This window comes from Myotis nattereri (genome assembly GCF_964212035.1).
Source record: "Myotis nattereri genome assembly, chromosome: 21".
NCBI lineage: Eukaryota > Metazoa > Chordata > Mammalia > Chiroptera > Vespertilionidae > Myotis > Myotis nattereri.
Genome location: NC_138097.1, coordinates 246,467 through 272,438, shown reverse-complemented (window position 1 = coordinate 272,438; position 25,972 = coordinate 246,467). Strand labels below are relative to the sequence as shown.

Sequence of the window (25,972 nt, the reverse complement as noted above, 5' to 3'; positions counted from 1 at the left end):
ACTCAGCAAGATTTTATAACTACCAAACAAAACAATGACTATTTTTTATTGATTTCAGACAGGAAGGGAGAGGGGGGGAGAGAGAGAGAAACATCAATGGAATCATGGACCGGCTGCCTCCTGCATGCCCCCTACTGGGGATTGAGCCGACAACCCGGGCACGCGCCCTGACCGGGAACAGAACTGTGACCTCCTGGCTCCTAGGTGGATGCTCAGCCCTGAGCCTCGCCGGCCGGCCCCACAGTGACCATCAACTCCACTAGACGGTGCCAATACTGCACAGAGAAGTTCAGGGGCTTGTCCAAGGTCACACAGGAAGCCAGTGGTAACACTAAGAGCTGGACTCAGGCAACCTGGCTGGAAAGTCTAAACCCTTAACCCTTTTTAACTATTACATACAGTCTATTGTAGGGAACTTCTTTAATCTGATAAAGAATGTCTACCAAAAACAGACAGCAAATATATCCAGTAGTGTACTAGTAGAGGGATTTCCTTGAAAATAAGAATAAAGATGTTTATCATCACCGCTTTATCTAATAATATCCAAGGCCAAGACTTGTCTGTGCCTATGGGTTATGCATATGTGTTCTTTGGTTAATCTCGTCACTGTCTTTCATCCACTGCCCCTCCCCTCTGACAGTAGCTGTCAGTCTGGTCCAGGTATCTACGCCCCTTGCACAGCAAAGGAAACCAACAAAATGAAAGGGCAACCTACTGAATGGGAGAAAAGTATCTGCAAATCATATATCCAATAAGGGGTTAATATCCAAAATATATAAAGAACTCATACAGCCCTAGCCGGTTTGGCTCAGTGGATAGAGCATCGGCCTTCGGACTAAAGGGTCAAGGGCACATGCCCAGGTTGCAGGCTCGATCCCCAGTAGGGGGCGTGTAGGAGGCAGCTGATCAATGATTCTCATCATTGATGTTTCTCCTCTGAAATCAATAAAAATATATTTTTAAAAAATAGAACTCGCCCTAACCGGTTTGGCTCAATGGATAGAACGTTAGCCTGTGGACTCAAGGGTCCCAGGTTCGATTCCGGTCAAGGGCATGTACCTTGGTTGCAGACACCTACCTGGTAGGGAGTGTGCAGGAGGCAGCTGATCAATGTTTCTCTCTCATCGATATGTCTAACTCTCTATCCCTCTCCCTTCCTCTCTGTAAGAAATCAATAAAAAAAAAAACATAAAAAAAATAGAACTCATACAACTGAATAGCAATAATAATAATAATAATCCTATTTAAAAATGGAAAGACATACAGATAGATGGCCAACAGGCACATGGAAAGGTGCTCCACATCACTAAATCTTTAGGGAAATACAAATCAAAACCACACACAGTACTCTTACAGCTTTTCAACTTTCTGTAAGTTTGAAATTATTTCCAAATAAAAAGTTAATTAACAAATAGAGAGGAACGAAGTCTTTGTTGCAACATAAGCTATAGACTGGTGGTTTCATATCACTGCGTTGGAATTCTTAAAGGGAGCATGAATCCATCAACATACCAGGAGATGTTCCATGTATACGTGTTCAATGATCTTCTGTATGTGAGTGTAAACTGCTGTGAATATCAAAGAAAAATGTACTTAAAAGTGTAACCAGCCCTGGCCAGTGTGGCAAGAGGCAGTCCGCGCACCAAAGGGTCACTGGTGTGATTCCCAGGCAAGGGCACACGCCTGGGTTGCAGGCTTGATCCCCGGCCTCACATTGATATCTCTCTCTCTCTCTCTCTCTCTCTCTCTCTCTCTCTCTCTCTCTCTGTCTGTCTCTCTGTCTCTCTCTCTCTCTCTCCTCCCACCCTCCCTCCCTCCCTTCTACTCTCTCTAAAAATCAACAGGAGAAATACCATCGGGTGAGGATTAACAACAAAAAGTGTAACTAAATTCATAGAATCTTTTGGATATTATGTTTTCTCAAAATTTTTGATGATAAAAGGAAAATTATTTTGTGAGTACAATGAAATGTTTCCCTTACTTGAAAAAACAGGGAACTTCTTACTATTTGCGATGATGCTTTTCAGAACTATTACAAGAGGTTCCTAGTAGAGAACACAGATAAAAGTTTAATGAAGATAAATGAAAGGACTGTGCTCAGTTTTAAACACAAAGAAACACGCATGACCAGCAGACAAGGGAGACGGTTCAACAGCCGGCGAGAAAGTGGGGGGATCAGACAGCTCTGCGTGTCCACAAGCGGAACCCATGCCAACGGTGGGGTGTGGCTGCCAAGAACCTAATGCAGCGTTTAGCAGCATTAATTAAAATATTATTTAGGAGATAATAATCCAAATCTGCACTAGTCGGAACAGTGTGAGGTAATCATTCAATCCAGGGCCTCAGGGCTCCTGCTTACAGCCGAGGGAGTAACTCCTGTCAGACTCGCCCTCCTGAGGAGGAAGCGATGCGCCTGGTTAAACACAGACAGTCCCTGTGTACGGACGCGGAGACCCACCAGACAGGAGCATCTGAGAGGCCAGCTCTGCAGGGAGGAGGCACGAGGTGAGCCCACCATGCACCTCTACCTGCTCCCGATCGGAGAGCAGCCCCTGGAAGGAAAACCACAGTCAGATCAGCTGAGGAAACACAGCGCCAGTCCCTTGGCTGCCACGGTACCAGGAAAGGAAGGGAAAACCCCAGACGGAACAGACTCTGCTCAGCAGTCGGTGAGGCCTGCATCAGCCCCATGTGCGGTGGTGCCTCTACGCCACGGCAAGGACGAAAAGAGAAGGCAGAGTTTGGAGTTTTATTTCTGCCAAGTTAACTGCCTGCTAAAATCAAAATGTAATATTCTTCAGAGGAATGTAACAGAATCCATAATCTCTGCATGTTATTCACCATCTATAACCCACTAGTACCAGGACAGGGATGCTCAGCCACGGTCTGCACCTCCCTGGGGCCCCAAGACCCCTCCAGGTGCCTCCAAGGTCAAGACGTTCACAGTGACATCGAAGTGCCCCCTGCCCTTTTCTCTCCTCCTCTCACACTGTACAGTGGAGGCTCCTGGCGACTACATGACTTATGAGGAAATCACCACTCTGATAACTACGAGAATGTCCCTGTACTTTTCTGTTTCCTAAAAACCTTTAAGGTAATAGGTCTTCAAGTATAAATATGAATGTTTAGAGAGCTTAACTCAGTTCGTTCTCAGGACAGTAATGGTGCTCTTGCAGTTATAACTGCTCCAAGGTCTTTAACCCCATTACCACCCAATAAACTGACATCTGAAATCCCAAAGGTTCCTTGTACACACAAGCAAACACAGTATTTGTTGTCCTGGATGGCAATAGCACTTAATTTTTTTTTTTTTATAAAATATATTTTATTGATTTTTTACAGAGAGGAAGGGAGAGAGATAGAGAGTTAGAAACATCGATGAGAGAGAAACATCGATCAGCGGCCTCCTGCACATCCCCCACTGGGGATATGCCCGCAACCCAGGCACATGCCCCTGACCGGAATCGAACCTGGGACCCTTCAGTCCGCAGGCCGACGCTCTATCCACTGAGCCAAACCGGTTTCGGCAATAGCACTTAATTTTTGAAAACTTTATATATTTTAAATTTTAAACCTATTATTTTTTAAACTTTTTAATGTTTTTATTGATTTCAGAGAGGAAGGGAGAGGGAGAGAACTAAAAACATCAATGACGAAAAAGAATCATTGATTGGCTGCCTGCCTCCTGCATGCCCCTCATGGGGATGGAGCCCACAACCGGGGTGTGTGCCCTGGTTCAACCACGGAGCCATGCCAGCTGGGCTGAATGTTTTATTTTACACACAGACATGGTGAGTTTAAAAGCCAAAAATTATTTATTTTAACTTTTCAGACCAGAAAGCAAAGAGTCAATTCTGAGAAAACAATTGAAAGTTTTTGTTGCCAAGGACAAAATTTGAGCATTGAGGTGATAATTAGAATTCTAAAAAACTTGTATCCATGAATATGAGCTTTAAAGTGTCTTTTAATAAGACAAGTGGTGATATTAGTAAATGTGATTTCTTTGATATTGATAAAATATGGTTTGCACACTTGGGAGATGTGCCAACTCAGCAAACCATTATTTTCTAAATAGACAATGCGTAATGTTGCAAGATGGCAAAAGATCCATTCAAAGTGCAATGTAGACCAATGGATCTTTTTTTTTTTTTTTTTTTTTTTTTTTTTTTTTTTTTTTATTGCTTAAAGTATTACAAAGGGTATTACATATGTGTCCATTTTATCACCCCGCCCTAGACAGTCCCCCAGCCTCCCCTATGCCCCAGTGTCTTATGTCCATTGGTTATGCTTATATGCATGCATACAAGTCCTTTAGTTGATCTCTTACCCCCCTACCTCCTGCCCCCCAACCCTCCCCGGCCTTCCCGCTGCAGTTTGACAATCTGTTTGAGGCAGCTCTGCCTCTGTATCTATTATTGTTCAAAAGTTTATAATGGTCTCTATTATCCATGAATGAGTGAGATCATGTGGTATTTTTCCTTCATTGACTGGCTTATTTCACTTAGCATAATGTAGACCAATGGATCTTAACGTAAGAGAATGAAATGTTCATTGATATGGTTTCAGAATCCACACTTGAAATAACCTTTCCGAAATGACTACTTGTCAAGTTCTGATGTGACGTTAAAGAACAATATCCACAATTTTCTGAAAAGGCCATTAAAATACTCCTTTCACCAAGGTGTTTTTCATAGAACTAAAACACACGATCCAAAAATTTTCATAAAACCACAAAAGACCCCGAATAGCCACAGAAAACCTGACAAAGCAAAACGAAGTGGGAGGTCATGCTACCTGATCTCAAACTAGACTACAAGGCCGTAGCAATCAAAACGACATGGTATGGGCATAAAAACAGACACACAGAACGATGGAACGGAATACAGAGCCCAGAAAGAAACCCGCACCTATGTGGTCAGTTAGCACCTAACAAAGGAGGGAAGAGCGCACTGCGGCATAAAGACAGTCTAGTTATAAACGGCCCTGGGAACGCTGAACAAATACAAGCCACAAATGAAACCAGACCACCTTCTTACATCACATACAAGAATACACTCAAAATGGCTAAAGGCTTAAATATAAAACCTGAAACCATAAAAATCCTACAAGAAAACAGGCAATCATATCTCTGACATGTCTCTTAGCAGCATTTTTTCTGATATATCTCCTCTGGCAAGGAAAACAAACAAACAAAATAAGCATCAAACTAAAAAGTGTCTTCACAGCAAAGGAAACCAAACACAAAGAGAACCCACTGAATGGGGAAGGCAGTCGCCAATGATACATTCAACATGAAATAAAACGGAAGATGAACAGGGAAGGCCCAGCATGGGAAAACATTCACAGCGCACGCATCTAACAAAGAATCTGTACACAGCTTATATAAATAACTCCTCCAAAGAGATGATAACACAAAGCATCCAATTTCAAAATGGGCAAAAGACTGAACAGGCACTTCAAAACAAATTCCAAGAAAATACTTATAATTTTGACTCTTGTGAAATTTTGAATGAACATCTGATGAACAGGGCACTGAGATGAGAGACATTTCTAATGGCTGTGACAATACAGGCTTCCCACTCTCTCAGAGTGGAGTGTTCCAAGGAAACCGTCCATTAAGCCAAATGGCATAAAACTAAGCAATTGTCATTCATTTATATGCAGTGGTTCTCAACCTTCCTAATGCCGCGACCCTTTAATACATTTCCTCATGTTGTGGGGACCCCCAACCATAACATTATTTTCGTTGCTACTTCATAACTGTAATTTTGCTACTGTTATGAATCGTCATGTAAATATCTTATATGCAGGATGTATTTTCATTGTTACAAATTGAACATCATTATAGCATAGTAATTAATCACAAAAACAATATGTAATTATAGATGTGTTTTCCGATGGTCATAGGCGACCCCTGTGCAAGGGTCGTTTGACCCCCAAAGGGGTCGCGACCCCCAGGTTGAGAACCGCTGGTTTATATGGATTACTGTGTGTGAGTTCCCAGACCCCCACACGGCCTGACACACGGAACCGAAAGTAACACCAGGTCACAGTGAATGCAGGGCCACTCCTGCCGTCAGGACGCCACTGCCTGTCACTGCAGAACAAACACTGAATACGATTTTCGCTTTTCACTTTTTTTTCACAAAAGTCATAAGTCCTCTTCAGATTTCTTTCAGTTAAGCGAAACAGAATAATAATGTAGGACTTTCGTGAAAGCGAAGTGGCTTGACCCACGCTTTCAAAAAGCGAAGGTACCTGTATCTTGCTTTGAAATACAGTAAGGCCGCTCATTTCCCTCCACATGATATTTAAAGTGGCTGAGCATCCTACTCACTGAAGACTTGCATCCTCTAAGAAATGTGATGATCATTACGTATTTCAAAGACTCAACTGTGAAAGCTAAGCATTCCCTTTGTAAGTTTTGGACAGGTTTAACTGAGGAACTTCCTGGGATTGCTTGTCTAGGTGGATCTGAATTTTCTAAATTTCATGCAACTAGATAAAATACAGAAATGCAGTAGGTGTTCAGAAGATGTAAGACTAGACGACAACTGTCGTTCACAGCTCCCAATTTCAAGATTCTGTGTTCATTATTATAGACTCATTATTCTTTTTTTTTTTTTAATATATTTTATTGAGTTTTTACAGTGAGGAAAGGAGAGAGACAGAGAGCCAGAAACATCGATGAGAGAGAAACATCGACCAGCCGCCTCCTGCACACACCCCACTGGGGACATGCCCGCAACCAAGGCACACGCCCCTGACCGGAATCGAACCCGGGACCCTTCAGTCTGCAGGCCAACGCTCTATCCACTGAGCCAAACCGGTTTCGGCAAGACTCATTATTCTTGTTGATCGATTTTATAATATATAGGCTTTACAGCAAATAAATGTCAATGTGAACTTATAAAGTCCATTTAACAATGAAATGCTGCTTTTACCAAATTTATATTTCGTGTTATAAAATGAATTTGAAAAATTTGAAAAACAATGGTGGATTTAAGAACAGCCAAGCACTGACCGAGTCCCGGAAGTCCACAGACCTTGTGAAGAACACACTCACCATGGTAACGGCTACCTGCTTACGCACACGGATCAGGACATAAATCACTGAGGTGAGTGTTCAACAAATGCACACGGTCTTATCCCCAGGTAACTTTGCATATTTTATTGCAATACTTACCGGTGCTACTATCTTTCCTGTCTGTCCAACTTGCATGTCGTTGGGAACAAAGCCAGCATCCACAGCAGCACGAGAAGCGCCAACTAAGGGGAAACGGTCATTGTTTAAGCCGATGGTTCAGCTAGCTGGGCGGCCACTGATAATTACAGAACAAAACAACCCCCCAACACTGATAGAGTACAGTCAGAAACTTACTTTATTAAGGTCTTATGTTATCAACTCCTTCCTTTATCAAGCCCCTTTATTTCTCAATGATTTTTAGCTTCTGGGTCATTGTCACTTTCTCAAATACTAGTCTTCATTCTTGGAGATTTTAACACCCTGGATTCTTAGTTCCTTAAACGACTCTCCTCCAGTTACTGTCGTCCACGCTACCTCACCCACACCCACGGCCATATACCAACTTCTCTGTTACCAATATCCCTTGACAACTTCCATTTCCAAAGTCTCTCTGTGACCTCCCTCTTCCTAACTGACTTCCATTAGTGCCTAACTCCCACTGGGACCCACAATTCTATTCCCTGACTTTCTCTCCCCTCGTATGTTCTACCTTTCCTATAAATGATTAAATACAATTTTAAAATATTAAATGTTCATTTCAATTTGTATGAGATTTATATCAGACCACCAATAAAGAAAAAAACAAGGGCATTCCTGAATCTGAAGTAGGCACTGGAGCTAATATTTAAATTCTCTTAAAAATGGAAAAAACTACTAAGATTTGGCAAATTAAGTGTTGCATAAATAATAAAAAAGACTGGAGACGCCCACTCCTCACTGAATGCTTTATCATTACCTTGAAGACTAAGAAAAACTGTTTCAGAGAGAAACGTAAAAACTGGAAAAAGTGCCGAAACCAGTTTGGCTCAGTGGATAGAGCGTCAGCCTGCGGACTGAAGGGTCCCAGGTTCAATTCCGGTCAAGGGCATGTACCTGGGTTGCGGGCACATCCCCAGGAGATGTGCAGGAGACAGCTGATCGATGTTTCTAACTCTCTATCTCTCTCCCTTCCTCTCTGTAAAAAATCAATAAAATAAAATTTAAAAAAAACTGGAAAAAGTAAAATAATTTTCAGCCTTGAGTGACACAGATATATGAAAAAATAAAGAAAAAAGATCTCCAATGAAAAGGGAACATTTTTCTGCTAAGGAAAACAACTTTACCTGCAGCATGTAGTTGATCTGCCAAATCATATAACAACTTAAAGTTCTCGCCACTCTTCAAACCCCGACCTCAATAAAAAAGAAAAAAAATAGGCAAATATAAACTCCATTCTACAAAAATTTTGCAAGTTTGTATACCTGAGCAATCTTCGCATTTCACAATGGTCACAGTAAGCATGCTCCCTCCTCCCAGAAGTCTGTCCCGTCTTGCCTGGTGATGCTCCTATACTTCCGTGAAGCATTCAATACCGCTGTCATTAACTAACCAGTTAACTACGGGGATAACCCATCTTTCAATCAGTCTCCCCACTAGCACAAAAACTCTTTAACTGCGGGATCCACATCTATCTCGGTCACTGCTATATCCACGGTATTTAGCAAAACTTCACTGAATGACTAAAGTGATTTGAATGGAAGTCATTCCACTAGACTTCCCACACCTTACCAGCAAGAAGCCCTGCCTTCCCCTCTTTCCCCAGCACTGTGCCATGGGCCTGGCATAGAGCAGCATCCAATAACAATCACTTCTTGAATAAATAAGGGATGAAATGAGTCAGATATATCTTTTCAAAATGTTAAATTATTTCCCCTCAATGCCTCTTGCCAGTGCAAGGCTGTCTGGAAGCTTACTTATTTTGTTTGATGTTTACTTTGGAAGGATTTTAAAATCATAGCCGACTATATAAAATGGGTGTGTGTTTTTCTAAAAACAGGAGCATGATATACAAAAAGAAGCAAGCTTGTGCAACATTAACAGCTTTGATATTAAACGTGAAGAAACTTTCAAAGAGTTATTCATAGAGAAGGACCCTGTAAAGCACAGCAAGTTGAAACAAAGGAGTGTGAAGGGTGAGAATCATACCACATGGCCCAACATTCCCCCCAATTCTTTCTATGACTCACAAGCCAACCGTACTCCTCAGAATAACTAGGAAGTCAGTCAATAAAACAAAGACACTAAGTTGTAAAGTTAAGCTGATAAGCTCTGTACTCCGCTCCCGCTGGGGCCAGGGACACGGGTTTGCAACAGAAGCCCAGCGTGGGCGTTAAACCCACGATTCCACTTTCCCGCTCGGTGAGATGGAAACAGCACTCACAAGTTACCTACCTCTTACATTTGGAAAACAATCTGTGCTCCTCTAAAATAAACACTAATAAAATCCAAGTATTTTAACTTGGCATCATCTTTTAAAATTAATACTTTACAAATCTCACTTACCGCCAGATACCACCACTTTGGCGCCAGTTAGCTCTGGTCGATCACTTTTGGTTAATTTCTGGTCGAGCCATTCTGATATCCCCACCGGGGAAGTACTGGATGCTGCACACATTGATATATAACAAAACAATGACTATGAATTCCAGTTGTAAAACAACAATAATTTTTAAGAGAAACACACAAAGAAGTAATTCCATGAAATTTAAGTTTGTTGGTTGCTGTACATTTTTTGGGCTCCCACTTACATTCTCTCTGATTTTTTGAAAGATGCAGGGACCAGATTCTAGCCTTTCCCTCATTAGCTGCGTGCCTTCTGAGAAGTCCGTTAATTCTGAGATTGACCTATAAACTGGCATAACCCTGTCTACGCGGGTCAGATAAGATGCTGTGTCTGTTAGGGTGTCGCACTGGCTGCCCATTTACTATTACATCCTTCCATTCAGCAGAACCTCAGTATGGCAGCAGACAGTGAGAGGAGAGCAGAAATCTTAACATCCACGGAGCACATTCACCTTAATGGGCCCTCTCTCTCCCACCCCTTTGATCTACCAAAGCAGCTCTCCTTGTACCAAACATGACATGAAAAAGACGTTACAAATATGTCTTACTTTTGGGTAAGATTGGGAGTATCACGGCAGGTTCTCTGCATTAGAGGTTTAACCAGAGACCATCTCTTACGCTCACCTACGAACAGAAAACAGGAAACACAAACCGCAACGAGCGCTCACCCTTCTCAGAGCTGGCACCGCCTCCACTTGCGGCTGCGGCTTCGAAAGCTGTTCCTCGGACAGAAAACACCTTCACCTTTTCATCACACTTCACTGTACATAACGCGTTTCCTGAAATACAGGTTTTTGTTTTAAAAAACAAACCAACAACCAGGAAAGATAACAAAGAATATTCTTTTGGTTCAGAATTTACTTCGCACGCACAGGGCGGGATAACCGTGGGCCACTTGCCTCCTTCCTCTGCTAAGTGTGGGGGAGGCCTAACACTGAGGGGACAGACCAGCACACAGGGGTTTAACCTTGGGGATATTTAAAAATAGGACAAGCTGCTGACCTGCCCAGAAGCAACTAATTGAAATAGGAAACCAGACGAACACAGCACACTCTTCCTAAAAGGAATAAAAACTTCCTCCTCCAACAACACAGGCAGTAACTCGATGGCATGGGCTGCACCAACGGAAGAATAAAGAGCTCCGCCCGCTAAGGGAGGAGAAGACGTGACAGATGACAGGGCAGAAAGGAAGAGACGTGGGGCCCGGCCAGTGTGTCAGCCGGTTGGCCGTCGTCCCATGCACCGAGGGGTCGCTGGTTCAGCTCCCAGTCGGGGCACATGCCTGGGGCTGTGGGCTCCATCCCTAGCGTGGGCCTGCAGGAGGCAGCCGGTCAATGCTGCCCTCTCGCACTGATGCTTTTCTCTCTCTTCCTCTCCATTCCTCCCTCTCTAAAAATCAGTGAAACTATTTTTGAAAATAAGAACAAGAAGCGTGATCGAGATTTTAAAAGGTTTTGGGACTTTTCTTATTAAATAGCAATCACACTATGAATGACCTAAACTATGACCAGATATTTCTCTCTAAATACTACTAAAGATCAAAGTTCTGCGCCGAAACTGGTGTGGCTCAGTGGATAGAGCGTCAGCCTGCGGGCTGAAAGGTCCCAGGTTCGATTCCGGTCAAGGGCATGCACCTGGGTTGCGGGCACATCCCCGGTAGGAGATGTACAGGAGGCAGCTGATCGATGTTTCTCTCTCATCGATGTTTCTAACTCTCTATCTCTCTCCCTTCCTCTCTGTAAAAAATCAATACAATATATTAAAAAAATAAATAAATAAATAAAGGTCAAAGTTCTGATGTGGGAGTGACCATTTATCTTGAAACACAACTTCAATCAGAAAGAATTAACAACACAGTGTGCTTAGCCAATGGTCAATCAACCAGAGAGACACGGAAATGAATTTCTTAGCACAGATGGAAGGGAAGCAGCAAAGAAGGCTGAAAATGCAATTTAAAAAAAAGAAGAAGAAAGAGAGTGTTGCTTTTCCGGGTGTCACTCACAAAATGTACTGAATAAGGAACGCAACTATCACTGACACTGGGTGACCAGGAAGGAAAGAACCGTGCTCTGGGTCTACCAGAGAGAATGTCCTGTCCTGGTCCAGCGACAATGCGAAGGTTTTTCTCAGGAACCTTTAAGATGGTCCATTCAAAGCACGTGTATGATTTTTTAAAAAACCCTGACTTCAAGATTAATTTCTGCTTGTAAAATTGACAAACAATTAACATTTTAAATTAATTACTTTCCTTAGGTACTCACCTGCATAAATAGTTCTCACAAATGTGTCAGGTGACTTGATTGCAATGATGTCAGAAATTGGGGCAACATCAAGTTTGGCTGCGATTCTGGGCAAAAGGTTCTAAAGCAAAATAAGCAGTAAGTTATACACATACAAGCCAATGAATGGCTCCAAACTACCAGCGATAACATTCTCTAAATGATATTCTATAGAAATTTTAATTCATATATTTTATATTTCACATACGTCTTTAGACACTACAGCTTTAAGCACAACTTTTTGTATAGTCTTTGTATTAAATAAGAGTCTTTCATGACTCTAACTACATTAAGAATTTGAGTTTTACATGTTAATAAACCACCTTAACTCAGTAAGTTGAATTATGAGATGCTATCTGCTTTGATGAACATCACTTACAACGTGTGACAGTTATGTATTACTGAATTTAGATGAGAAAAAACAGGAAAATACTTAGAACAGTAACATTCTCAAACTAAGAATAGACTTGTATATATTTACTTACTGTATATATACATATACATAAAAAAAGACTTCAAAGGGGATAAAAGAAAAGAAACCTAGGAGAACCCCCATGACCCCAGAGAGAAGGGAAGACGCCCTGACAAGACTCCTCTGGAGCCCCCCCCCCCGCCCCACCCCGCCCCTTTATTTATTTATTTTTTATTTTTTTATTTTTTTATTGCTTAAAGTAATACAAAGGGTATTACATATGTGTCCATTTTTTCCCCCCCGCCCTAGACAGTCCCCTAGCCTCCCCTATCCCCCAGTGTCTTATGTCCATTGGTTATGCTTATATGCATGCATACAAGTCCTTTGGTTGATCTCTTACCCCCCTACCTCCTGTCCCCCAACCCTCCCCGGCCTTCCCGCTGCAGTTTGACAATCTGTTTGAGGCAGCTCTGCCTCTATATCTATTATTGTTCAAAAGTTTATAATGGTCTCTATTATCCATGAATGAGTGAGATCATGTGGTACTTTTCCTTCATTGACTGGCTTATTTCACTTAGCATAATGCTCTCCAGTTCCATCCATGCCGTTGCAAATGGTAAGAGTTCCTTCCTTTTTAGAGCAGCATAGTATTCCATCGTGTAGATGTACCACAGCTTTCTAATCCATTCATCTACTGATGGCGCCCCTTTATTAAGAACCTCTCCCGCAGACCACTGCCCGGGGGCGCACACTCCCTCCTCCGCCCAGCACAGAGCACTAACCAGGTCACAACTGTGTCGCACTAAGGAGGTCTCCGCCCACACACAGCTCTTCCCAAATCCCCAATGAGGGAGAGCCTGGCCTTTCTCAATATCCATCCGTTACCCAAACAAACCAACTCTTAAGATGGGTGACAAATACAAATGACATTCACACTCACACAGAGATAGTGCAACATGGTTTTTAAAAATAAATTTTTGCCGAAACCGGTTTGGCTCAGTGGATAGAGCGTTGGCCTGCGGACTGAGGGGTCCCAGGTTCGATTCCGGTCAAGGGCATGTACCTGGGTTGCGGGCACATCCCCAGTGGGAGATGTGCAGGAGGCGGCTGATCGATGTTTCTCTCTCATCGATGTTTCTAACTCTCTATCTCTCTCCCTTCCTCTCTGTAAAAAATCAATAAAATATAATAAAAATAAATAAATAAATAAATTTTTAAGTAGCCTCCATGACAAAACTTGAAAATCTGGAAGTGGCATTCTAATAAATTATGACAAAATCTTAAAAGAGCAGAGTTGTCTCTGACAAAATTCAAAAACACGGAGATCATGTTTTAACAGAAATTGTAACAAAACTTTGCAATAAATGTTAGCAAAATGACCACATTAATTCAGAAAGCCAAGATCAGCTCTCGAAACAAAGCCTGCTGTGGTTTCAGCACTGTGACCTCTAGCCCTTCCGAGTAGTGACATCAAAGCCCACCCTCCACCTGCTCACCTTTCCGAAGGCAGACGCTCCCGCACAGATGTGTGTGTAACTGAACTGCTTCTGAGTTGCCAAAACCAATGGTGTCAGTTCCTCTGAGAATCAAACACATCTGATAAGTAGATTTCATAATATTCCCACATCATGTATTCATCAATGAGACATGACATTCTTGTCCCCTGGAAAAACCTACCTGGAAGAAGGCCCTTGTACGCATCATTCTGAGCCACCAGAACTTTTGCTACACCTGCTACTTTGCAGAGATCTTGGGCCACCTGTGATTAAAAGTGTTTAATTATCCATCTAACAGGAAGATGCAAACAGAGCCACCACTACAAGTATCAAGAGAGCATAAATCCTTAAAGGGCAGTTGTAAGAATCCTTATCAGAGAAAGGGCTTACTCAGAAATAAAAAATAGATACCCTTTAACGAAGAAAACCTATGTCAATTGATCTTACAAACTGACCTTAAACGAAAATTCCTGCCGTAAAAATGAAAGTACTAATTGATAAACCAAAATCCACAAAGCTCTCATCAGATTTAGTTGTGCCCTGTTCCCTTTACCTGTCATTTCGTGCAAGTTCATCATTTCAGAAAGAGTGGAAATGGGCAATGACTAGGTTCTCTGTCCCTCACAATAACACAGCCAATAACTGCAGACTCAGGGTTCCTCGGGTAAGAACAGGAGCCAGCCACAGTGGCTCACAGCCACAGCCTTTACTGGCAATGACTTCTGCTGATATTAGAATCAGTGAATCTGGGCAAGACCAAATTCTCTTATCAGTCCGTTCACTGGCAACCACTGAGTTCCTGCCCACTTACATATATTTATTTGTCTGTAATGAAATATAGATTCCAATTCCTCATTTTTCCTGTTTGGATCGGGATGGGGTTCTGCCTTTGGACCACTCAGGTTTCCTGTAGAGAGAGGCAGCTAGAAGTCCCCCTTCCCAGTCTCTGAAATCACCGCATGGCTGGCTTTCCTATCACAGTCTTCTGTCTTCTGGTTGACGTCCATGCTGACTCACTGACGAGCAGGCACAAAAGGCTGTGTCTCCTGCCCCCTCAAAGGATGGCAAGGCTGGGAGAGGAGGCCCTGCACAAGAACCTCTGCTGAACCAAGTGTCACTGGCAGGGCAGGCCACCCTGTTCTAGCAAACTACCTTCTTATTATCAGCAAAAGCTTCGGGTACTGCACAGAGAAACACCTGCTGCGGATGATGAACGGCTACAGAAAACAGTACAGAGCTGAAATCTGCCTCGGCCACTAACGGTCTCCTCATACAGGCACCGACTGTTTTCCTTTAAGAACAGAACCTGACAGGATAATAAAATTGTAACTGAACAGAAGATGATTTCTGCTTTTTCTCAGAATAACATAAATAAAATAGCATTTCAAATATTTTAACATAGTATTAGAATAATTATTTAAAATCACACCAAATAAACAATCAAACCCAGAACTTGCATATCTGAAATCCAGTCCTATGCCACCCATCGGCACCAGGGGCTAGTGTCAACCATGTCAGGCTCAGTAGTTGTTAGCAGCTTTAGGAAGAGAAGTCCATAATTTAACCCCAAGCCAGGCAGAATACGTTCTTTTAAGATATCAGTGTCAGGTAAGAAGTCAGAAGCCACACTAGCATTCTGAGCCTTATTATACCACGTGGTCTGCAGCAATGAACGGATTTAATAAACAGTAAACTTCTGCAAACAGAGAAGGAAACACGCCTTCTCCAGAGGCCGTCCCCCAAGTCCCCGGGTGTGGGGGGGGCCTGGAGGCTCCGGCTCATCAGCGTCACTGAAGCACGATTCCAACCGCAGGCGGCCCAGGGGCCCAGGCCCCGCACACCAGGAGGCGAGTTTACAGAGCGGTCACGGTCTTATGCCAACAACAAAAACGAATGCCATTCGCTGACGCAGACCATACCAACTCTCACTTGGAAAGCACAGGACTACTTCCATTTGAGTTCTTACACCAATGAAAGGAGCACGCATGGTACTGGGTCCAGATTTACCACTTTCAGGAATTAAAAGCAATTAGCAAGTATATTCATCAATACAAAAAGGAATCGGCTATTAACCTCTAAGGGGACTCCAATATTATCATTCTACTTGGTACCTGATGGCACACGATGGTGCCAGGGGAACTAAATCAAGGTTCTACCTCATTCAAAAGATGAAATGCTTAGTGGGCACCTTGGCTCTCTTCACACACAGTGAGGGTGTGACACAGGCCACGTAATGAGGACGGGGCCGGTGTGGGTTAGTCCTCACCGTCACTCTCTGCTGCCATCTTTCCCTGTCTCCTGATGGAGATTACATTTGCTATGATTGACCTTAAAGCCTCTCACCTTGTCACATTTGGTTCCAGCTACTAAGCAGGACACTTCCCCTCCCAGGCGTGAGGCTGCAGTGATGGTGTGTAAGGTGATGGGTGCTATGGTGTCGTTTGCGTGCTCAGCTATTACCAGGGTGCTCTGAAATCGAAGCAAACTGGCCTAAAAGAGGGAGAAAATGAAAAAGAATCTTATAAAACACATTTTTTTTACTGGTTGCTACGCATATGTGCTTTAAAGAAAACTGTACACAATATTCAGTTCTTAAATCCTATATAATAAAAGGCTAATAAGCAAATTGACCAAACAGAGGAACAACCGGTTGCTATGATGCGCACTGACCACCAGGGGCCAGACGCTCAATGCAGGAGCTGCCCCCCGGTGGTCAGTGTGCTCCCACAGGGGGAGTGCCGCTCAGCCAGAAGCCGGGCTCCCGGCTGGTGAGCACAGTGGTGGTGGGATCCTCTCCCGACTCTGGCAGCGCTAAGGGTGTCCCCCAAGGGCTCCCGGAAGGCGAGAGGGTGCAGGCCAGGCTGAGGGACCCCTCCCTCCCCCCCCACCCCACCCCCCCGCACAAATCTTGTGCACCAGGCTTCTAGTGTATTTATAAAACACTTAGTAGCAAAAACTAGACTATTGTGTCTACCACTCTATTACTAATATTCATACCTAATAAAACAAACATGCAAAAGTTAGTATTCTACTGTTAGAAAATTTTGAGAATTATTTCAAAATAATTTCCCCATTAATCTATGTTCAATGAGAAACTCAATGTACATATAAACTTAAAACCCTTAAGCAGAACATGTTAGTATCAAAGTAGGGAACAAACTACTACCAATTACACTCACTGGTCAAAAAGAAAAAAATGGACATTTAAGGCCTTTTCCAGCTCAAAAGTTCAGTCACCCTAAAATCCTACTTTAAATACACTAGTGGCATAGAATACGACTAAGGATTCAAAGAGTACAACAATGAAAGATTCAAAAACTACAGATCCATTACTGAAAAGGCTTTTTTATTTGTTTTATTGATTAAGTTATTACATGTGTGTCCTTATCCCCACATTCCCCCCCCCCCCATGCCCTCGCCCCCCTGGTGTCTGTGCCCGCTGGTTAGGTCTATGTGCTTGCATAGAAGTCCTTTGGTTGATCACTCCCCCTTTGAAAAGGTTCTTAAGCAAAAGTCACTTCGTTATTTTATCTTATGCACCATCCAAGGTCCCCTTTTTTATGGAGAAAAGGAGCCAAGACCTTAAATATTTAAAGATAATGATTGAAATACTTAATAAGGTAACTAACTACCCAGAAAAGAACCCTATCTCTTCACAGCACTGCTACTTAGCCCTGGCCAGTGTGCTCGGTGGGTAGAGCGTCGACCGCACAACAAAGGGTCTGAGTTCGGTTCCTAGTCCAGGGCCCGTCCCACGTGCAGGTCTGATCCCCGGCCCGGTCAGCGCCTGCAGGAGGCAACCAATCCATGTGTCTCTCCTCCTCCCTCCCTCCTCCCCACTCTCTCTGAAAAAGCAATGAAAACAACAGCCTCAGTGAGGGCTAACAAAACAACAAACAACCCACAGCACTGCCGTCTAAACCAAGACTGTAACTGTGGACCGCGCCGCTGTCCATCCTGGGCCCTCAGAACCACCGGGCGATGCCGCCGGCGCCTCTTCCTCCCCAACCCTCCCCCAGGCTCCGCCCACCGCCCTGCCCAGCGGCTCCCTCCCCCAGGCTCCGCCCACCGGCCTGCCCAGCGGCCCCTCCCCCAGGCTCCGCCCACCGCCCTGCCCAGCGGCTCCCTCCCCCAGGCTCCGCCCACCGCCCAGCCCAGCGGCTCCCTCCCCCAGGCTCCGCCCACCGCCCTGCCCAGCGGCTCCCTCCCCCAGGCTCCGCCCACCGCCCTGCCCAGCGGCCCCTCCCCCAGGCTCCGCCCACCGCCCTGCCCAGCGGCTCCCTCCCCCAGGCTCCGCCCACCGCCCAGCCCAGCGGCTCCCTCCCCCAGGCTCCGCCCACCGCCCTGCCCAGCGGCTCCCTCCCCCAGGCTCCGCCCACCGCCCTGCCCAGCGGCCCCTCCCCCAGGCTCCGCCCACCGCCCTGCCCAGCGGCTCCCTCCCCCAGGCTCCGCCCACCGCCCAGCCCAGCGGCTCCCTCCCCCAGGCTCCGCCCATCGCCCTGCCCAGCGGCTCCCTCCCCCAGGCTCCGCCCACCGCCCTGCCCAGCGGCCCCTCCCCCAGGCTCCGCCCACCGCCCTGCCCAGCGGCTCCCTCCCCCAGGCTCCGCCCACCGCCCAGCCCAGCGGCTCCCTCCCCCAGGCTCCGCCCATCGCCCTGCCCAGCGGCTCCCTCCCCCAGGCTCCGCCCACCGCCCTGCCCAGCGGCCCCTCCCCCAGGCTCCGCCCACCGCCCTGCCCAGCGGCTCCCTCCCCCAGGCTCCGCCCACCGCCCAGCCCAGCGGCTCCCTCCCCCAGGCTCCGCCCACCGCCCTGCCCAGCGGCTCCCTCCCCCAGGCTCCGCCCACCGGCCTGCCCAGCGGCTCCCTCCCCCAGGCTCCGCCCACCGGCCTGCCCAGCGGCTCCCTCCCCCAGGCTCCGCCCACCGGCCTGCCCAGCGGCTCCCTCCCCCAGGCTCCGCCCACCGGCCTGCCCAGCGGCTCCCTCCCCCAGGCTCCGCCCACCGCCCTGCCCAGCGGCTCCCTCCCGCGAGGAGCCTGGAGCCCGGCGTCCTGCTCGCCGTGAACTGAAGGTCAAAGGGCCGGGTCCCTCCGACACCAGCGCCGGGAGCGGTCCAAGCCCTCGGCGCCCCTGCCGGCGGGCGGCGTGCAGACCTGCGGGGCCACGGCAGCAGCACCCAGCCGCTCAGAGAACCGACCCGGCTGCGGACTAGACTGAGCTTCGAAAAGGAAAACAGGAGAAGCGCCCTTCCTTCCTCCTCACCCCAGCCGCACCCCGACTCCCGGCGAGGCCCGAGACACGGCTCCCGGCGCCTGGGCGGCACAGACGCTGCCGCGTTCACCCGGAGGCAGGGCCCGCCGCCCGCGGGAGATGACAGCCCGCTCTCTGCGGAACCGGGGCCCACAGTCCCCCCCGCCCCAGGTCTGCCCGCGTCACCCTCCGAGGCTGGGGGTCAGGGGTCGCTGCGCACGTTCGGAGCCAAGTTCTCGGAGAGAAGCCAACACGCACCGGCCCTGCGGCCTCCTCCGCTCGGCCCTCGCCTCCCTGCAGGCTGCGCCCTCCGCCAGGCACCGCCACCCGCACGCGCTGGGCCGGGAGCACATCCGGGTCCTTCTCCATCGGCCTGAACAGCCGGGACGCGGCCCCCGCGTTTCATTCTCGGAGAAGCAGCCGGAGATGCAGGAGCTGCGGGGAGTTCCCTCGGAGGCGTGAGCTGTGGGTGGTGAACTCCACAGGCGCTGGGCCAAAAGGAGCTGGAATCTAACTCCCTCCTTCACCCGACAGACACCCCAAACCTCCGGCAGGAAGAGTACTTTTCACCCTGCCCCCACCTTTAAAGAGTGAGGGGTACGGTGGGGGGGGGGGGGTGCGGGCCTTTCTGCTCCTTCCCTCGAACACTTCGAAGCAGGAATAACCAAGTCTCTTCAAGTTCTACTGAGAGATGAATATGTGCTTCGTCACCTGTCTATTTTTTAACATGTCCATTTTGTAGTCAAATAGATCGTGCATTCCTGTACTTAAACTAAATAACTCACTCACTGAAACCTCTTCCATAATAAAACAGGGTAACTGTTACTCGTGAGTAGAAATGTCACGTGACACTGGTTCTAATATTAAAAACACAGTCAGTTCACTTCCCTTTAAACACAGACAAGGCCCCTGGTAGACACACGGCAGGAGCATCAGTTTATGGAATGCACCTCATGCAATAAATCTTTCCGGAACCACATCAAAACCGGCTCGCTTTCCTTTCAAAAGAAATTAAAGTTTGCATTTGAATCACAGAGTTCACTCTCTCTCATTCGTCAACGCTAAGCCACGGACTCTGAAAACGGCCATTTCCCCCGAAGTTTCACAGCTTCCGATCACGACAGATTCGCCTTCCGCTGGCAACGAACACGGCACGGGGCACGCCGACGACCTTGAGCAGCAAGCGTTGCTTCACTCTCCACAGAGCATGTTTCTTCCGTATTTCATTAGCCAACAAATTAATTCCAAGTGCCAACGAGGAAAAGAATACGAATAACTCAGATTACTATCCCCACCAGAATGCTAGCTAATTGCAAACGCCACCTATTTTCCTCTCGCGCGTCCCCAGCTCTGACTGCAGCCGTGAAACACGCCTTCCGGAACAGACGGCACCGAGCGGCCCCCAAGGCGAAGGGCTTTGCTCAGGGCACCAACAGGTCCAAACTGGAAATGACTTAGATCCAAATGCAGGCCCCTAAACTCACACTCTGGCCGTTTAAGGCGTTTCCTTTTTTAATGATTGTGGTTATAAAGTAAAGCTGACCATCTTAACCCGTTGTAAGTGCACAGCTCAGCAGTGTTACGTGTCAAGAGTGGGGATTTCAGGTGAGCTAGGGTGACGTTCACACATCCTACATGTAAGTGGAACGGGGAGAGCGAAGGGACTCCACTGAGAAACATGGGACGCCTTGCGCCTCAAAAGCTTTAAGAGGAATAATGGTGTGACCCGCCACTAAAGGCCCACCCGTCCATACGTGCGCCCCCATTTATGGGAAGGGACTGTTCCTCCCACAATAAGCAGGAAGCTGGAAAGCGCAGGAGGAATGCTGGGACCAGACCAGGGGTGGGCAAACTTTTTGACTCGAGGGCCACAATGGGTTCTTAAACTGGACCGGAGGCTGGAACAAAAGCATGGATGGAGTGTTTGTGTGAACTAATATCAATTCAAAGTAAACATCATTACATAAAAGGGTACGGTCTTTTTTTTTTTTTTTTAGTTTTATTCATTTCAAACGGGCCGGATCCGGCCCGCGGGCCGTAGTTTGCCCACGGCTGGGCTAGACAAACCACGCTCAGGGCAGTGATCGTTGCTCAGGCAACAGATGCTAAGCCTCGGGGTGAAAGTCCGACAGGAAACAGGAGCCCCACCGTCTCGTGCATCCACGCGTCACGGCTCCACGTATCTCCCTGCAAATCAGTTTGTAAACACGGCGTGCAACCTGACAGCGAGAATCCACCCTGGCCACCTCGAGCGCACACCGCCTCCCCTGACTCACACAGGCAGCCTGAGTGCTGGCACTGCAGCTGAAGTAACACGTCTGAGCAGAAACAGCCAGGCCGAGGACAAGCTCCCCAAGAAGCTGAGCATCGCCAGCATCGCTAGCTCCGCAGAACGCGCCCGAAGTTCGCCCCCCACAGCGTTTGTCTCACGTGCCCCTCAAATGCCTTTCCCATTACTGCGCAGGGAGGTAAGGGGTGTGTGCCTGTGCGTGTGTGTCTGTGTGTGTCTCTGTGTCTATGTGTGTCTGTGTCTGTGTGTGTCTGTGTGTCTGTCTGCATGTGTGTCTGTGTGTTGTGTGTGTTGTGTGTCTGTGTGTGTCTGTGTGTGTCTGTCTGTATGTGTGTCTGTATGTGTGTCTGTGTGTGTTGTGTGTCTGTGTGTCTGTCTGCATGTGTGTCTGTGTCTGTCTGTGTGTGTTGTGTATGTGTCTCTGTGTGTGTCTGTCTGCATGTGTGTCTGTGTCTGTCTGTGTGTGTCTATGTGTGTGTGTCTGTGTGTGAGTCTGTGTGTCGTGTCTGTCTGTGTGTGTCTATGTGTGTGTGTCTGTGTGTGAGTCTGTGTGTCGTGTCTGTCTGTGTGTGTCTGTGTGTCTGTTGTGTTGTGTGTCTGTGTGTGTGTCTGTGTGTGTGTCTCTGTGTGTGTATGTCTATGTCTGTTGTGTCTGCGTGTCTGTGTCTGCGTGTCTCTGTGTGTGTGTGTGTGTCTGTGTCTCTGTGTCTGTGTGTGTATCTGTGTGTTGTGTCTGTGTCTGTCTGTGTGTGTGTCTGTGTGTGTCTATGTCTCTTGTGTCTGCGTGTCTCTGTGTGTGTTGGTGTCTGTGTCTGTCTGTGTGTGTCTGTCTGTGTCTGTGTGTGTGTGTCTGTGTGTGTGTCTGTCTGTGTGTCTGTTGTGTCTGCATGTCTCTGTGTGTGTTGGTGTCTGTGTCTGTCTGTCTGTGTGTGTCTGTCTGTGTGTGACTGCTGTGTGTGTGTCTGTGTGTCTGCTGTGTGTGTGTGTCTGTGTGTGTGTGTCTATGTCTGTTGTGTGTGTGTGTCTGTGTGTGTCTGTGTGTGTCTGTGTGTCTGTGTCTGTGTGTGTCTGTCTGTGTGTGTCTGTCTGCATGTGTCTGTGTGTGTCTGTGTGTGTCTGTCTGTATGTGTGTCTGTGTGTGTCTGTGTCTGTGTGTCTGTGTCTCTGTATGTGTGTCTGTGTGTCTATGTCTGTTGTGTGTCTGTGTGTGTCTGTCTGCATGTGTGTCTGTGTGTCTCTGTGTGTGTCTGTGTGTGTCTGGGTGTCTCTGTGTCTGTCTGTGTCTGTCTGTGTGTATCTTGCGGGTCTGGCTCTGATACCTGGCCTCGTCCCAAACCCACGCTTTCACCTTGTTTGTCTTGGATCCTTTGGAGGGAAACCAAAACCACAAAACAGACAGGAAGGGCCTGACCTTCGTGGGCGGATGGGACCGGGAGCTGAGGGAGGGCTCCCTGCGCGGGGGGGAGGGGGGGGCAGGAAGAGGGGCAGCCCCGTCTCCGTCTCCGTGGGAACCCCGCGGCGCCCGGGACCCTCCTGCGACCCCGGGGGCCACGGCGGACTCACTGCCGGTCCCGCCGCCGCGGGAGGAACACCCCGCTCAGTCCTGCTCTCGACAGACGAGGGAAACGGGGCGACGCGCTGATGATAAACGCGCCAAAAGCGGGGCGCCCCCCCCCGGCCCCCACACGCAGCAGGCGCGGCGTCGCGCGGGGCCCACTCCCCGCACCTCCACGCGGCGCAGCGACCACCCCCGTCCGCCCCCCCCTCCCGGGCCCTCCGCCCGGCCCCCCGCGCTGGGGGTCAGACCCTTTCCGGACACCCCGGCGGCCACAAGCCCTCCCGCCCCGCGCCCGCCACCTGCGGGGAACCGGGGGGTGGGGGGGCGGCAGTGAGAACCCGGGCGCCGAGCGGAGACGGGCCGAGGCTCGGGGTCACCCCGGCCCTGACCCCGGGCCCGCGCGGCCGCCGGAAGCCGCCAAGGGCAGCCCCAGGCCGTGGGCCGCGCGAGGCCCGTCAGGTCCGTGGCGCCCGTGACCTTCGCCGACACCGACGCCGCCGCAGGGACAGCGGCCTGAAGGCCCGGCCCCCTGACCCCCGCCCTCCCCGCCGGGCCTCACCGCCCCCTGGAGCCGCCTCGTCGCCACCGCCCGGAACATGGTCTCGGCTCGCGGTCGCCTCAGGCAGCCTCGGTCTCGCAGCGGCTGGACTCGTGCCGCGACCCGCAGCGCCTCTGCCCGTCACGGCAACGCTCGCGAGACGCGCGGACGAGAGCGGACGCTCGGGGCGAGAAGCACGAGCGGGGGCGGTTCCTGCCGCGCCATTGGGCGGCCGCGCAGCCAATAGGGACGGCGGAGAGAGGGGGCGGGGCTTAGGAGTGGGGCCGACGCGAGGCGGCTCGGCCACGCCCCCGCGGTGATGACGCCACGCCCCTGGCTCCCAGCCCTCGGGTGTCCCCGCCCCCTCGCTCCGATTGGTCAGCGGAGCTACACCTGTCAGGTGCTGACCCCACCCTCCCGGCGCGGGAAATGCGGAAAAGGCTGCAGAAGACGTTGCCATCTGGGGGCGAACACACAATGCAATATATACGGATGATGTGCTGCGCGCAACTGGACACTTGCTGCCTCTATAATTTTCTAACCAACGTGACCCAGTAAATTCAATTCATTTATTTTTTTTTAATAATATATTTTCATTGATTTCAGAGAGGAAGGGAGAGGGTCAGAGAGAGAGACACATCAATGATGAGAGAGAATCATGAACCGGCTGCCTCCTGCACGCCCCCCACTGGGGTGATCGAGCCCACAACCCCGGCATGTGCCCCTGGCCGGAATCGAACCCGGGACCCTTCAGTCCGCAGATCAACGCTCTATCCACTGAGTCAAACCAGCTAGGGCCCAATAAATTCAATTAAAAAAAAAAAAAAAAAAAAGAGGTGGCCCTCACCTGACTCCGGAGAAAACATCCAAGCAGACATATTCCTACTCTGAGAGGAGGGGTTCGCCGCAGGGGTGATAGCTGAACCGGGTTCCGTGGCGAGGAGCTTGGTGGGCACAGACAGGGGAGGGTCATGGGGGAAGGTGCAAGGACAGGGCAGGAGGAGGCAGAATGGATGGGGACAGGGCTGCAGATGTGGCTGGAAGAGCAGACGGGGGGAGGTCTTGAATGGGGTGTAACTTGGGGCCCTACCCTAGCCCTCTTGTGTCTCAATTCTCCTGTCCCTGGGCAGACCCCCCGACTCCTGCCCACCAGCCCAAACCTCTGACCTCTGCGCCCACAAAACCACCCACCTCCCCCGCATCTCCTCAGGATGTCCCTCAACACCTCAGACCCCTCCACCCCCCCGTCCACTTATTTTCTTTGAAAATAAAATACATCAGCCCGGCCGGCGTGGCTCAGTGGTTGAGCGTCGACCTATGAACCAGGAGGTCAGGGCTCGATTCCCAGTCAGGGCACAGGCCCGGGTTGCCGGCTCGATCCCCAGTGTGGGCCGTGCAGGAGGCAGCCGATCCGTGATTCTCCCGCACCATTGATATTTCTATCTCTCTCTCCCTCTCCCTTTTTCTCTGAAATCAATAAAAACAAAACAAAATAAATACATCGTTTGAAAAAGCCAGTCATTTAACTGTCAATCCTTACAAAGGTCTTGCTTGTGCTACGTCTCACACACCAACGCCGACCCACCCTGCTGCAGGACTCCAGGGAGGAGGCCTGCTGCTGCTCACCTTGGTTTAACGAGCTTTGCAACCTTCAGCTCTGTTTTCTATCGATCGGACTCAGACGGCCCGCTTCCCAGAGCTGCCCTGGAGTGTCTGGGTAAGCATTTGGGGGGCAGCCGTCTGGTGATGCCGGAGGCCCAGAGATTCGTCTCGAAACTGCATTTGCACAGCAGACCCAATTCGTTGCTTAAAATTTGGGAGCTGGTGGAGGTTGGACCTGAGTGCTGTTTCTGGGTGGTCTCCCCCTCGGCTTCAAATGGGCAGGTGGAAATGGGCCTATATTCTTCATAAAAATATTTTTTTTAAAAAAAATTGATTTCAGAGAGGAAGGGAGAGAGAGAAACATCAATAATGAGAGAGGATCACGGATCGGCTGCCTCCTGCACGCCCCACACTGGGGATCGAGCCCACAACCCGGGCCTGTGCCCTGACCAGGAATCGAACCCTGACCGCCTGGTTCCTAGGTCGACGCTCCACCTCTGAGCTCTGCCAGCCGGGCGGGCCTGTACTCTTAAAACCTGCTTCGTAGTTTCAAGGCTCGTCTGTGTTCTCAAGAAGAAATTATTTTGCAACAACCTTCTGCCTTTCTAAACAGAGCACATGACAATGGACCAACCTTCCTGGCAACGCCTGCCAACAACGGGGTTTCTGTCTTCGTGCTAAAAATACCGACGGAGGGTTTCAATAGGGCCACTTTCCGATTCCCCTTTCAACTTGCCTTTTCCTTCCCAAGTGTTGTCATTTCTCTGTTTGAAAATCATGACCGTAAAACCTCGAACATTTATGGGTTATGCAAACAGCTTCCCTTGGTATATTTTTAATAATCTCCGCTGTTATTATTACCAGATGTTGAAATCCCCAATGATAACAGAATGACAAACTCTAAGGGTAAGATTATGTGAGC

At 48.5% G+C, this 25,972-nt stretch overlaps 1 protein-coding gene across 4 annotated transcripts in view; it reads right to left on the bottom strand.

Moving 5' to 3' along the window:
- Positions 1-23,614, bottom strand: part of ETFA (electron transfer flavoprotein subunit alpha) — a 44,009-nt gene extending 20,395 nt beyond the window's left edge. For 3 of the 4 annotated variants that reach the window (XR_013997316.1, XR_013997317.1, XM_081114907.1), the window contains exons 1-9: positions 23,470-23,614; positions 16,159-16,305; positions 13,997-14,078; positions 13,816-13,898; positions 11,890-11,989; positions 10,297-10,407; positions 9,569-9,670; positions 8,350-8,418; positions 7,187-7,269 (exon numbers count right to left, since the gene is read on the bottom strand). Coding sequence is in view for 2 of the 4 variants with exons in the window: in XM_081114907.1 (XP_080971033.1) it covers positions 7,187-7,269; positions 8,350-8,418; positions 9,569-9,670; positions 10,297-10,407; positions 11,890-11,989; positions 13,816-13,898; positions 13,997-14,078; positions 16,159-16,305; positions 23,470-23,508 (816 nt within the window). In the remaining 2 variants the exon portion in view is untranslated. Of the gene's footprint in view, positions 1-7,186; positions 7,270-8,349; positions 8,419-9,568; positions 9,671-10,296; positions 10,408-11,889; positions 11,990-13,815; positions 13,899-13,996; positions 14,079-16,158; positions 16,306-19,320; positions 19,807-23,469 lie in introns of those variants that run through there. The other variant, XM_081114906.1, reaches the window with a different exon arrangement.
- Between the last annotated feature and the right edge of the window lie 2,358 nt (positions 23,615-25,972).